General features: G+C 35.2%; 1 protein-coding gene across 2 annotated transcripts in view; it reads left to right on the top strand.

Moving 5' to 3' along the window:
- The first annotated feature begins 661 nt into the window (after window positions 1-661).
- Window positions 662-15,000, top strand: part of LOC131940163 (uncharacterized) — a 15,073-nt gene continuing 734 nt past the window's right edge. The window contains exons 1-6 of one of the 2 annotated variants that reach the window (XM_059298787.1): window positions 662-782; window positions 1,235-1,375; window positions 1,674-1,765; window positions 4,471-4,672; window positions 4,766-4,876; window positions 13,293-13,381. In XM_059298787.1, the coding sequence (XP_059154770.1) occupies window positions 1,238-1,375; window positions 1,674-1,765; window positions 4,471-4,672; window positions 4,766-4,876; window positions 13,293-13,381 (632 nt within the window). In that variant the 5' untranslated portion in view covers window positions 662-782; window positions 1,235-1,237. Of the gene's footprint in view, window positions 808-1,234; window positions 1,376-1,673; window positions 1,766-4,470; window positions 4,673-4,765; window positions 4,877-13,292; window positions 13,382-15,000 lie in introns of both variants that reach the window. The other variant, XM_059298788.1, reaches the window with a different exon arrangement.

Here is a 15,000-nt window from a genome sequence, read left to right as displayed (position 1 = left end):
TGGCTTGCTTTACATGGTAGTGGGTCAAGTCTAGTTAAATTATCTCATAGCTCTATTACCTCCCACCCCCCCCCCCCCCGGCCTCCACTTGACATTACTAATTTCATTCAACAGTTTTAAGATCTAAACACAATCAATAACTTACTAAAGTATGGAACATTTCGAACAACAGCCGTATTATCATAGGCGTTTTAAAACGTAAAATCTACAAACATTTGCTAAATAAAAAATATTTGTAATAGAGCAATAGTTTCTTCCCCAGTCTACCAAATTATGTGTTTTCCTGAGGAACAAAATGCTGCAGCAACAACTCTCACGATTCGTTTTCATTAGATATTCATCAACAAAATAAGAACATGATTACCTACAAATAACACAGTATAAATCTTCTAAAATGTTTCCACAAATTGTGTAACATTTGTTAGTAGTAGATTTTCATCTAAATACATTTGAGAATAAAAAAAAATGAAATAAAAATGATACTGATGAATACTGATGTATACAACTAATAGATAGAGAAGCTGAGAGAAATAGGTTTGAATGAAACGCCTATGTTAAAAAACACGGAGTCACGTGATATCAAGACGGTAGTGTTTAGCTGGCCAATCAGACTTGAACACGTGAAGATGTTCATTTATAACTGTGGGTTATAATTGTTCAAGACTCCCTGTGGTAGTTGCGGTATTATTTCTTCATATATTGATGTGCTCGTTGATATTTGATTCTACTTTGTAGTACTTTACAGTCGGATAAACAATTGTGCAGTGGGAAAGAGGAACACAGTAGGTCTTAATTTTATACTGCGGGGTAAATATTTTAATTTGTCTCTTTTAGCCGAGCTGTTTGTTCTAATTTGTCAGGAGAAAATGCTTTTCTCCAGAAAAAACGCACCGAAGTTTTTTTTTTAGGGAAGCAAAAAATTTCTAGATTTAAAATGTAGACTTACATTTTGATAAGTGCTGCAGTGTGACTAAGTTTTCCTTTCGGCCATGACGGTCATGGAGCAAGTGAAGTAGTTGACCTGTTTTTTTTTTTACTTTGGTATACGATGAGATAATGTGGTCAGCTTTATGCCCTAACTGGGTGGTCGTACTACTGATTTAAACTCAATACTTTCGAGTAAACAGTCTAGCACTCTATCGCTAGACCACGCCGTTCCAGTGTGACTAAATCTCGACACATAGAATATTATATTGAATTTTCAAAAATTGTTTTAAGGTATTATTTTTTTCAGAAAATGGATATCCTGAAGTTAACCTCATATTTACAGCCACTTCTTCTGATGAGCTTCATACAGGAAGCTACAGGGGAAAATATCTCCAGCAGTTATCCAGAATCTTTTCATACTCGTCAGAGTTCTTCAGGCAACAGATTGGTAATACTTTTTTTTTGGTGGCAAGTATAATAATACACAAAACATCTGGATTAATGAAAGTTCAATCCCTGTTTCTATTCATTAAGAATATACAAGAACGTTTAGGAAAGATTAATTCCGCTATCTATTCCCTTTTTATTGAAAAATTGTATAAAGCCTTTTTCTTAAAACATTTTTATTTATTTTTTTAATCTCATTTATTAAGTAATTGTCATTTTCATTTGAAGATATACATTTTTAAATTCTAAAAAACATGCAGCCTAATTATGGCTTATAAAAAACCATTATAATTTTGCAGAGGAAAACATCCTACACTTATAACATCCTGTCAACATCCGGGAACCAAACGGCCTATACTATAAATGGATTCATCCCTTTAACTGCTGTAAGGTAAGTCATAAAACAAAGCTTTAAATTTTTGAATTAAAATTTGCTTAAGTTAAATGCAGATAACACAAAATAAGATACTTATGTATTTGTACTTATATACGCACTTATATACTCATGAACGTATGCTCTTTTGTACGTATGTGTGACAGTAGATATGAATGTATATACGATAGTTCGTTTTTAAATGTGTATGTAGACTATGTATGAAAAATTATTTTGGTATAATGGTCGTATAGATTTAGAATAACTAAATAAAAACGATCAACAATTAGCATATAGATAAGCACAGGAAAAATCTATATACTACTAAAACTCAAGTTTGTTTACATGTTTGAATATTTATTTGTTTGTTTGTCTGATTTGGTACTGTAAGGAAACTGCTCTATATGGGGGGCTGTAAAATAGTATATAGGTAGAGAACAATTTTTGTTTGCAGACATACTGTTAATCAGACATTTATTTAAAGACGTTAATTAATTTATTAGGTAGATTAACCACATTAATTGTAAATTTTTAGAACAATTGCTTAACTTTGACTGAATAGTAACGTTTAATAACTCATTTTTTTTGCTTGTTTGTTTTTCTTTTTTGTTATTGGGGAGAATCTGCATTATGTGTAGAGCTGTAAAATAGGATTTTGGGTGGTAAATATTGTTCTTTCTTAAACACACTGCTAATTACAGACTAATTTAAAGCCGTTAATTAAGTTATTGATATATTCATTGGTAGATTAACCACATTAATTATAAAAGTTTAGAACAATGACTTTAGTAATAGTAAAAAGATTCATTTTCTTTATACAACGTATGTTTTCAATTATTTTTTCTTAAGGCCTATATGTGAATCATAAAGTTGACTATCAGGACCTCTCGTGGCACAGGGCAGGTGAAGTAGAGTTCACCTGTTTCTATGTTCTCAGCATATGAAGTGATAGTGTGGTCAGAGCCATGCTCGGGCGGAATCTTTTTTTTTAAAAAATACAAACATTTCTGAGACTTGGCGGGGCACTGGGCAGGTGAAGTAGAGTTTAGTAGAGTTTAGTAGAGTTTTTAAAATATAAAAAACGTCTTTTCGAATGTGGGGTCTGGTTATTTTGGGATGAAAAGTGATGGCAGACGTGATGACATTTATGGATGACCCCCCGAAACCCACAGTTATCTAACTAGATAATGGGTAGTCTAGTTATTTTTAAATATGTGGGTAGCTTTTAGTGCGGAGGGGGGGGTGGACTGACATGAAATGCTGACTACGGTTAAATAAGTTGTAGCTTCCATTATGGGGGGTGGAATGCCATGGAAAGCTGACTAAGGTTGAATAAGTTAAGCGGTATCGAAGAGCTTGAGAGGAAGAATAAGAAAGTAGTTGCCAGAACGTAATGCTACGGGATGCGCATCTAACATGTTGGCCCGAGCTTGACACAGAAAAGTTGACACCATGTGGACGTCGATAGAAATCTTTTATATTGTTAAATAGAAGCCTAGAGCCAGAGACACGAGGGAGAGATTAAACTGATGTTGATGTTCGAATATATCTGCTAGGTATGATGCTCTATCCAACCACTCTTTATCGTTAAAGTGTATTAAAAGGTCATATTTCCCTTGTATTTCTAAGAACAACTTAATTTCATCTTTCAATACAAAAACACGATTCACATTATTTCCATTTACCGCCAGCGTACTGCAGTGTGGAAAAGCAAAACCTCCTGATCTTTATTCATGTCTTTGTACAGTTTTTTTTAAACATACGGATGTTTATGGCTCCAGATTAAAAATAATTTACGACTTTTATTAGCAGTGGAGTCGGAAGAGTCCTATTGGCGAGGGCATACCGATGAATCTTGCAGTGGATTCCCCTTGCTTATGGAGCTAATCTTTTACATTTACCTGAAAGCCAGATTTTGACCCAAATATAGATGGCACACCATCAGTACAAACCCCACAGCCGTTTTCCCATTTTAATCATCCAGTTTCAATAAACGTATTTATTTTCTCCATGATATTTTCACAAAATAGCAACACTTCTTTGCTATTATTTTTATGAATATATTTCACAAAGACCAGCAACTGCTAACACGAACTCACATCTGTTGATTCATAAATTGAAAAAGCAAACTGAAAAAGCAAATTGAAAAGCAAACAGTGGTGAAAGCTTGATTTAATTCAAAAAAATTCTTTAACATCTACGGACATATCTGCAATAAGCCGCTGAACAGTATTATTAGACAGATATATTTATTGCATCTTTACTGCAATAGAATCCCTAATCATTAATTTCACCATCTTCAACACGCAAGTGTTGGTAAGATTTACTCCTATTCGTTTGCTTCATATGCGAAAGAATATGCGAGAAAATTTAAGGGAATTCATTCCATATTTATTTTTTTTAAATGAAAATGCAGATCTTGTAATCAGTAATTAAAGATTTTCAAAAGGTAACTAAAAAACAATATTATTCAATGGGTGGGCATTCAAATATAACGACTCGAGGAGGATGGAGGGGAGAGGTTCCAAACTAGTCGATCTTCGTGTTTGCTTATGACCAGGTGATGTGGTTCTAAAGTATCGATATTTTGGTGAATGTTGTTTGATATCAAGTATGTATTGAAGACCAGGTGTAACAGAGGTGTGTGGATAAAAGTTGTGTAATTTTTGTGTAAAAATTAAATCAACAACCATTGTCTTTATTTTGATGTTATCAACTCTCAGGTTTAATATTGAACTGTGTCCGGAATCCGATTGTTTCCCAGTCATTGCTTTTCAATTCAACGTCCGTATGAATACAAATCTTGTGGTAAGGAATCATAAGACTAATGGTAAATGGGCCAGTGAAGAAACATATGGAGGTATGCCCTTCAGAAGAAATGCCAATTTCAAAGTAACAATTAAAATTACTGAAAGATGCTATGAGGTTGGTATACACAATTATTTTCTGGTCGAATTATTTTAACACTTCATTACTTCCGAATGAAAGAAAATCAATTCGAATTTTTAAATTTCACAGGTGTATGTTAACGGTGTTTATTTCTGCATGTATCTGTATGCAATCCAACCCGAAAATGTTAATTTCATCAAAGTTCATGGTGATGTTCAACTAAAAAGAATAGCTGCTGGTGTAAGTTGAATTTTTACGAGCTTTTATTTCCTTCATTTTAGTAAAGGTATCCAATAGATAATAAGATAATAAAATGATGCACCTATTTACTTTCTCGGATACGAAGTATAAAGAAAGTATTGAAATCACGCAAAAAAATCGAGATTTTTGCAAATCTCGACGTTTCACACCGACGGAGTCGGGAAAATCATAGTTTTGCAATCTTGTCCTTATTTCTCTATGTGTATGTGTATGTGTATGTGTATGTGTATGTGTATGTGTATGTGTATGTGTATGTGTATGTGTATGTGTATGTGTAGGTGTATGTGTATGTGTATGTGTATGTGTATGTGTATGTGTATGTGTATGTGTATGTGTATGTGTATGTGTATGTGTATGTGTATGTGTATGTGTATGTGTATGTGTATGTGTATGTGTATGTGTATGTGTATGTGTATGTGTATGTGTATGTGTATGTGTATGTGTATGTGTATGTGTATGTGTATGTGTATGTGTATGTGTATGTGTATGTGTATGTGTATGTGTATGTGTATGTGTATGTGTATGTGTATGTGTATGTGTATGTGTATGTGTATGTGTATGTGTATGTGTATGTGTATGTGTATGTGTATGTGTATGTGTATGTGTATGTGTATGTGTATGTGTATGTGTATGTGTATGTGTATGTGTATGTGTATGTGTATGTGTATGTGTATGTGTATGTGTATGTGTATGTGTATGTGTATGTGTATGTGTATGTGTATGTGTATGTCTGTATGTCTGTGTCTCTGTGTCTCTGTGTCTCTGTGTCTCTGTGTCTCTGTGTCTCTGTGTGTCTGTGTGTCTGGGGTATGTGTGTCTGTGTGTCTGTGTGTCTGTGTGTCTGTGTGTCTGTGTGTCTGTGTGTCTGTGTGTCTGTGTGTCTGTGTGTCTGTGAACACGATAACTTGAGTACCTTTACAGCTGGGTTGATGAAACCAAAATTCCAGCGTTCTATGCGTAATCAAGTTGGAAAAACTGGGCTTTGCAATTCTCTCCGTATGTCTGTGCGTGTGTGTGTATGTGTGTGAGTGTGTAAACACTATAACTTGAGTACCGTTACAGCTATTATTATTATTAATCAAGTAGTACATCAAATTTGTGGTTCTGTAGATCCGTATCATTTTTTGAGCGATTTCCGATAACCGGAAGTGGAACTTTTTTTACTTTGAATTGAGTACTGTTTCAGATAGATAAAAGATTTAATTCTATCAAATTTTGAGTAATTTCCTTTGACCGGAAGTAGTAATTTATGCTATTTCAGTTTTCTTAAAAACGCATGTACATTTTTAAAGTACTTATAACATTTCGCGCTGTAATACACATTTTGTTTTTATAATTAAATTGGTCTTTAAATTAAGTTTTGATTAACAGTTTGGTAAAAAAAAAACATTTTTTATCTACCTTAATGCATATTTACAGCTCTACATATAGTGTAGATTCTCTCCTGTAACAACACAGACAAAAAAAAAAAAAATATATACAAACTTGTAAACATACTTGAGTTTTAATGGTATATAGATATTTAACTGGATAGGGATGGGGTTAAAATTAGCGTTATGTATTCTGATAGGCTTAGCAAGAAATGTTTGAATAGGTTAGGATAGTTTAAGGGATAGCGTTTGGCTTAAGAATGGGGTTCGGATAGGTTTGGGGCTGTAAATGTTCTTGATAACTGCAGGTTTTCAAAATTATTATTTAGATAATGTAGAGATAGTACTAACACCAAATACCCGGAGGGGCCCGGGTTATGGGGACTTTGTACAGTTTCACATAAAAAAAAACGCATGAGAAATTTTTAGTTAGCTTTAGTAACTAACACTTTTTAACAATCAAATGTTTAGGTATGAGTGTAAGTGTGTGAGAAGTTATATAGGCGATCAATTTACTATTCGGCTCTAGATACTGTTGATGATGATATTCAGATTAAAATTACGGTTTGAGGACGAGGGTGAGGGTTAGAGGGATTATAAGGGCTGGGGTGAGTGTGTGGATCAGGCTTAGGTTAACATTATCCCTCCGGGAGCCAAAACATTGTTTATCATACAGATCAAACAAACAGATCTACTGCAGCAGTGATTGTTCTACAGCAGGGGTCTCCAAACTACGGCCCGCGGGCCGAATGCGGCCCGCGAGGTCCTCTCATCCGGCCCGCGGCGATCTTTTTGTCCTCGGAAAAAAACGTTTGTTGGTGATGGCTGAGGAACTTTGCCCAGAAAAATCAAAGAAATATCTGGAACTAACTGGCCCCCGAACTGAAATTTGATAGTTAATGCGGCCCTCGGAATGAAAAGTTTGGAAACCCCTGTTCTACAGTAACTAACACACCGTTGCATAGACAAGAAAACAACATGAGCTCTAGTGTGAAAGATTGACAAATTTTCAAATCAATTCCATCACTTATCACAACTCTTTGAATTATTTAATACTAATAGTTTCGCTGTCTGTCTATCTATCTATCTATCTGACAAGAACGCTGTAGAGAAAACACAAGGAAATTAAAAACATGCATAGTATTTCGTTAAACGAAGTATGACGTCGACACATTTAGCACAGAGTAGAAAATAATCTCAAACCGGAGAGTGCACACAGTAATATGACGTCATTGATTTTCGAGTAAACATTGAATAAAAAGGAAATTTTGTCTTATCTAAGTGGTTTGCGTGAAGAGTTTCTTTCATACAATTCTTCGGGCAGGGGCGAAGCCCCACCCCCGCGTAAGAACGTCTGAGCCCCCCCCCCCCTCCCTAACTCAAAAGAAATTTCTTCATCGATACTCTATAATAAAATTACCGCCTAATTAATGTGTCTAATCTAAAAAGTGGTTTTCTTGCAATTTCTTTAATGCAATTCTTCGGGTAGTGGCTAAGCGCGACACCAGTGTTTCTTTCAGCCTTTTTCCTCCCCGGAGAGGGGTGGGGGTACTTGAAATTTTCGGGGGCGGGGGTAGAATTTTCTGGGAGGGGGCGGGCACTGGAAAAAGTATATAATTATATTTCGTTGAATGGGACGGTAGACATGTTTTGGGGTGTATGTGTGGGGGGGGTGGGCGGAGCCCCCTCCTCCCAAGTAGGGTTGCCTGAAAGAAACTCTAAATGCGACTTTTGTCATGAATAAGATTAGGTGCATGGTTTAGGGATATGCCTATGACTATATTTTGTATAAATTAAAGTACAGAGAAAATAGACAGCACTATCAACCTAGCGCCCGTTGTATCCTTCCTCAACGGGCCATTTTTCTCGTTCTATATAATAGTTTCGCTGTGTATCTATCTGTGTATCTATGTATCTATCTGACAAGAACGCTCTAGAGAAAACACAAGCAATTTAAAAACTTTCACAGTGAAACGAAAACGAAATATGACGTCACATTTAGCATATAGTAAAAATAATCTCAAGCCGGAGAGTGCACACAGTAATATGACGTCATTGATTCTCGAGTAAACATTGAATAAAAAGGCAATTTTGACTAATCTAAGTGGTTTGCGTGAAGAGTTTCTTTCATACAATTCTTCGGGTAGGGGCGAAGCCCCACCCCCGCGTAAGAACGCCTGAGCCCCCCCCCCCCCCCCAACTTAAAAAATTTTTTTTCATCGATACTCTATAATAAAATTACCGCCTAATTAATGTGTCTAACCTAAAAAGTGGTTTTCTTGCAATTTCTTTAATGCAATTCTTCGGGTAGTGGCTAAGCGCGACACCAGTGTTTCTTTCAGACTTTTTCCTCCCTGGAGGGGGGAATTTTTCTAATCTAAAAAGTGTTTTGCGAGTACAGTTTTTTTTCATGCATCTCTTTCCGTAAGGGCGAAGCCCCGCCAAGGTTCTTCTTTCAGACTTTTCTCTCCCCGGCGAGGTGTGGGGGTTGTTGAATTTTTTGGGGACTGGGGGGTAGAATTTTCTGGGAGGGGGCGGACACTGGAAAACGTATATAATTATATTTCGTTGAATGGGACGGTAGACATGTTTTGGGGTGTGTGTGTGGGGGGGGGGGAGCCCCCTCCTCCCAAGTAGAGTTGCCTCAAAGAAACTCTAAATGCGACTTTTGTCATGAATGAGATTAGGTGCATGGTTTAGGGATATGCCTATGACTATATTTTGTATAAATTAAAGTACCGATTCTGGATAAAAATCCGTTTTCTATGTCATTTTTGTTTCCGGTTAATTGAATTAAGATGGTGATTTTGGTTTTGGTTTTAGTTTATAGAAAATAGACAGCACTATCAACCTAGCGCCCATTGTATCCTTCCTCAACCGGCGATTTTTCTCGTAGTCTAATAAGGGTGCTCATTTTAATAATTTTGTACTAAACTGATTAAAAAGCATTAGAGACAAAATATCCCCGACAAAATATATCAAGGATAAATGACCAAATCTCTCAGGATAAAAAATATCAGGACAAAATATATCAGGACAAATATTACCATGGACAATGATCGCTGGCAAAATATCTCAAACAAAATATCTTAATAAAAAATAAATGTTTATATTATATAAAATTATTTTAATAGATTTTAACTTTTTAAATCGATTATCATTTGCTTTTTATATATCTTTTTTCCTCACACGTAATAATTGTGAGGAAAGGTTTGTCGCATAGGTTTGTTACATTACATTAAACGTAATGAAATTGATTACAAATATATTCGAAGATTAAAAAAAAACTAAGTTTCAATAGACAGTGAAGGTGGTTTTGTCAAGCATAAGACAATCCTACTACATCTGAATGACGAATCTAGATCAAAAGAATTCATCTATGTAAGGAGGGGCTATGAAAAGACGTAGCAAGGTTGCCGCTCACTTTATTGGCGGAGACATGCCCTAAGAGAGAGGATGTTCGCTCTCTGTGGACAATACAACTATCGTTTATAGTCAATAGTGATATTTAGGTCACACTCGGGTGATCACGGGACAAATGTTTATTTAAACCATAGTGTTCATTGCAAAGCAAAGTTAATTATAGTATACATTCCATCAAAGCAGTTTTACTTGTGATAATCTAACTTTAGCCTCTCTCTTTACATTGCTCACGGGACAAATGTTTATTTAAACCATAGCGTTCGTTGCAAAGCAAAGTTAATTATAGTATGCATTCCAACGAAGCAGTTACTGGTGATCATCTAACTTCAGCCTCTTTCTTTACATCGCTCAAAGGCATCTTCTCTTCTAAGATTTCAGATTTATACTAGACAAAAGCCAGCAAAGAAATTCTAATTTTACATTTCTGTTGAGGATCTGCTAAAATAAAATTGTTACATTACGATCATGAACACCCAATCACGTTTTAGGGATCCATTTCACGTGTTTCTAACAATAATATAACTAAGAATTTTAAAAAATTTTAATTCTATGCATTTTCATGTCTTATACAATCAATAAAAAATCCTGTTTAAAAATGTAGTTTAACTCATTCATTTGGTACATTTCACAATTATAATGTATGAAAAAATAAATCCACCTGACAGTTTAAAAACAATTAAATTGACTAAAATCCTCATAAATACAATAGATATTTTGCTCTGAGATTTTTTGTCTGAGATATTTTTTCTAAGAGCATTTTTGCTCATGGTATCATTTTCCTATTATATTTGTCCAGATACCATAACGTAAAGAAAATATTAAATACACTAACATTGCTAAAACATTTTTAACGGATCAATGTCAAATATCATTTTCGTTTAGATTCCTAGAAAAAATTGATACATTTTAATAATAATAGGGTCGAAAAACTAGTTAGTTAAACTTTTTTGTAATTTTGCCAAGCGAGGTAATTTAAAAATAAATTCAATTCAAGATAATAATAAAAAATGTTAAGGCCAAATTTCCAAGAGGGAATTATTGTTGGAATAATATAATTAGCAAAATGTTAATAAAAATTCTGCAGAGGACATTACTGTAAGAGGACATTATCGTTGGAATATTATAATTAGCATGGATTGATAAAAGGCAATCTTTTATTTATTTTGTTCACTCAACGTACTGTTTACTAATTATAATTTTGAATCTACTATTCCGCACTATCAAATTCGTTATGTGCGCAATGGATTTAGTCATGAAACTCTATTTTAATTTTTTATAATTTAAAGTACTAAAAATAAAAGGCATAAATTTATAAAGTGCAATATGGTAGGTAAAACACGGATATTTTAAATACTGCCTTTTATTTATTTTATACACTGAACGTACAGTTTACTAATTATTATTCTATATTTCGGTTTGCGGACAAGCTGGGGGTTTTATAATCGTTCACTGAATCAGGCGCGACTGCCGGTGCTCGGACAGGGTGTAATTTGGCGCCACGGGCTAGACTATGAGCACTATGCGTTTATTTCGCATTTAAGTCATGTTTATGTTATGAGTGTTCTCTCTTGTGCTTGTGTTGCGTTTGTGTTTTAGTGTGTGTTTGCATTGTGTTTGTTTGCATTATGTTTGTGTTTTCTTTTGTTTTTATGTTGTGTTTATGTTTTCTTTTGTGTTTTTTTGTGTTTGTGTTTGTGTTGTGTTTGTGTTGTGTTTGTGTTGTGTTTGTGTTGTGTTTGTGTTGTGTTTGTGTTGTGTTTGTGTTGTGTTTGTGTTGTGTTTGTGTTGTGTTTGTGTTGTGTTTGTGTTGTGTTTGTGTTGTGTTGTGTTTGTGTTGTGTTTGTGTTGTGTTTGTGTTTTCTCTTGTGTTTTCTCTTGTGTTTGTGTTTCTATTGTGTTGCAATGTGTTGTGTTTGTGTTTAGTTTTGTTCTGTTCCCAAGTTGGGACATTCAAAAAAGATTTACCGTGGCCGAGCACAGGGGTGCACCTCTAAAAACGGCCCGGGACCAATTGGGCCCCGTCAAATCGGCCCTGCTAATATGACCCCGTCAAATCCACCCCCGACAAAACGACCCCGTCAAAATAGCCCCGTCAAAAGGGCCCCAGACTTATTGGCTGCCGTCAAATGGGCTCCCGTCATACTGACTCGCGACATATAGGCACCCGAGAAATGGGCTACCGACATTTAGGCTTCCGACAAATGGACTCAGGACATATTGGCTCGCGACAAAGCGGCTCTCGACATATTGGCTCCCGACATAAGGGCTCACGACATATTGGCTACCGACAAACGGGCTCCCGACATATTGGCTTCCGACAAAATGACTCCCGACATATCGGCTCCAGACAAACGAAACGCATTGGCATAAATGTAATCATTTGTCCTACATCCACTACCACCATAACCTCTTTAAAATGCCTGCATGAAATTGTTTTTCATGAACCAACATCAATTCACAAACAAATCTAGCCCTTAACAGCTAAATTCCACCAATTCTAAAATTTTGATAATTTTTAATTTACAACCGAAAAGATCTGTTGGTTAAAAGCGAGCACAGAAGTGTAAATGTGTGATATACATGATGTTTACACGATAACGACATTTTGTTTTGATAACCTACAAGCATATTGCTGGTAGGAATGTACAGCGTGGACCCCTCTCCCCACACACTGAGTTGGAACAGCCTAAAAACGACTCACTTATGGAAGTCATAGATAGATGACCCTTAAATTAAAACATACTATTTTTTATACTAAATAAAATGTTATAAAAATAAGGCCTGTTTAACAAGAGATGCATAAGTTATATTACTTAAGAGTGTTAGATAAGCTAACTCTAAAGAATATTGATGAAGGTGTCCCACTGGCAGGTTTCATATTCGATGAGACTGTTTTGCCGGGAGACTTAGTCTCTACGGGAACCGTATTGTCAGTGGTCCTTTTGTCGTGAGCCAAACTGACGGGAGCCTATTTGTCGGGAGTCGTAATGACGGGAGCCGTTTTGTAGAAAAGCTAAATGGCGGTAGCCTGTTTGTCGAGATTGGTAATGACGGGGGCCGTTGTGTCGAGAAACTAAATGACGGGAGCCTATATGTCGGGAACCTTATTGACTGGGGCCCTTTTGTCAAGAGCCTATATGACGGGAGCCTATTTGTTGGCAGCCTATATGACTGGGTCAATATGTCGCTGGCCCTTTTGTCGGGGTCGATGTGACGGGGCTTTTATGTCGGGGCCGATTTGTAGGGATCGTATTGACGTGGCTATTTTGTCACTGGCCGTTTTGACGCCCGTACGGTGCACGGGTATGCAGCTAGTATATATATATATATATGTATATATATATATATATACATATATATATATATATATATATATATATATATATATATATATATATATATATATATATATATATATATATATATATATATATATATATATATATATATATATATATATATATATATATATATATATATATATATATATATATAATTTTGTTTGTGGGGGGGGGGCTTTTTCTAGTTCCGCCACTGCTTCTACTTTGTACATTACGTCACCCCACGCCATGCTACGCTACGATATTTTATTTGATTTCCAGGTTGAAAGTACAAGATTATATATACGCAGAAACATTGCAGTTGGTGATAGAGTGCGATCTGAACTTTCACCGAGAGCGACAGCAGTTACGTAAGTATTTTTCCTTGTTCTTTTCGACTGTTCAATTAATTTGGAATTTTCTATAGATGGATCGGATATATGAAAGATGCAAGGTGCTGACACTTTTCTTTCAGTAGTTATCTCAACTTCTGCGACATTCGTTGAAAATTAAAAACAAATCTTTCCTTTGAAGAGTACAGGCCGCTTGTTTAAATATTTGTTATTATAGCCGCCCACGCTTTTATTTATAGTGATATAAGTAGTAGTGCATTGTAACAACATCAATTTCATTGTTGTTATTGTGGGTACGTTTAATAAACTCACACGAGCAATAGTAGTAACTTCAACTATAACTTTATTTACACTTTATACAGAGAATTAATAGATCCATAGTAAATCCATAGTCACAACTTGTATAAGTACAATCACAGTCACGAATCAAAGTGACGTAGTGACATCCTACATTCACAGCCACAGTCTCCAAGTCCAAGTCCTTTCATTCACCTTGCGCTCCTCTTTTATTCCCCACTTTCTCTCCCCTTACGTCAATGAGCGATCTCACCCAAAAACATGGAAAAACACATGACGATCGCTCAGACAGTCCTTCCGCTAGCCAGGTACTCTACATTAATGCAACTTCATGTAAAACACAATAATATAAACATATCGAATTATACAGTCTGTGACATGCATTAATATATTTATATTAATTTTTTTTATATTTAAAGTAACCGCAGATTTATCATATTTTTTAAAAAAAATATATTTAATAAAAAATTGTAATATTTTTTTTTCTTTTTAGTGCATTTATAAAAGCTTGTAATTATAAACGTTTTTATATATTTATTATTTTTATACTTTTTAGCATTAACGAGTTATACGCATGTTAAGACAATATAGTGTAGCAACAAATATAATGATACACAATTTGAAATGTATAACTGGTTGAACGGGCTCAAATTCCCGTGAGGCGGGTGTAGGCGTGACTTTCGTTGGACAATGTGATGACGCAACAATCTCATCTCAACGCTGGTTGAGACGTCTACGTCCTTAGAGTGGTTATACAATGAAACGAAGCTGGGCTGATGCGATGACGAACAATGACGTAACATTCCGTCGCTAGGAACTTCTAGCGGTTAATTATTTAAATAGATCATTATTGTATATATACCGTACCTTTTGTTTTGCTTTTTATTACAAATGTATTACGGGATGGCGTAGTCTAGCTGTTAATTATTTAATTATTTAAATAGTTGATCATTGTTATATATTTACAGAATTTTTTACAAGCTTTTTATTACATTAAGTTTTATGGGATGGCGAAGCATAGTGGTAAAGAACTAGACTGCTGACCCGACTCTAGAGTTACATGACTAAAAACCATTGCACGCCTATTGAACGTGATGACGCGCTTTTGCCGTGTTGACGCGTGTGGATAGAACTGCCTACTAATTTGGTCGAAATTTTAATTAATTCATAAAAAATTAATTAGGCATCCAATTAAGTCAAATTTAATGTCACAATGCATTGTGTTTATGTCTCGACCCACGTACCAACTACGAACCGTATCTGTCAGATAGAAGTGCCTATAAGTGATTATAAATTTATATTTCATTTTTTGCATGATAAAGATAATTTCACTTTCAACG

The sequence above is a fragment of the Physella acuta genome, unplaced genomic scaffold (assembly GCF_028476545.2).
Source record: "Physella acuta isolate Inbredline_101_S28 unplaced genomic scaffold, ASM2847654v3 ptg000310l, whole genome shotgun sequence".
Lineage (NCBI taxonomy): Eukaryota > Metazoa > Mollusca > Gastropoda > Physidae > Physella > Physella acuta.
Note: the sequence above shows the minus strand (reverse complement) of the source record. Positions and strands in the feature narration are given on the sequence as shown.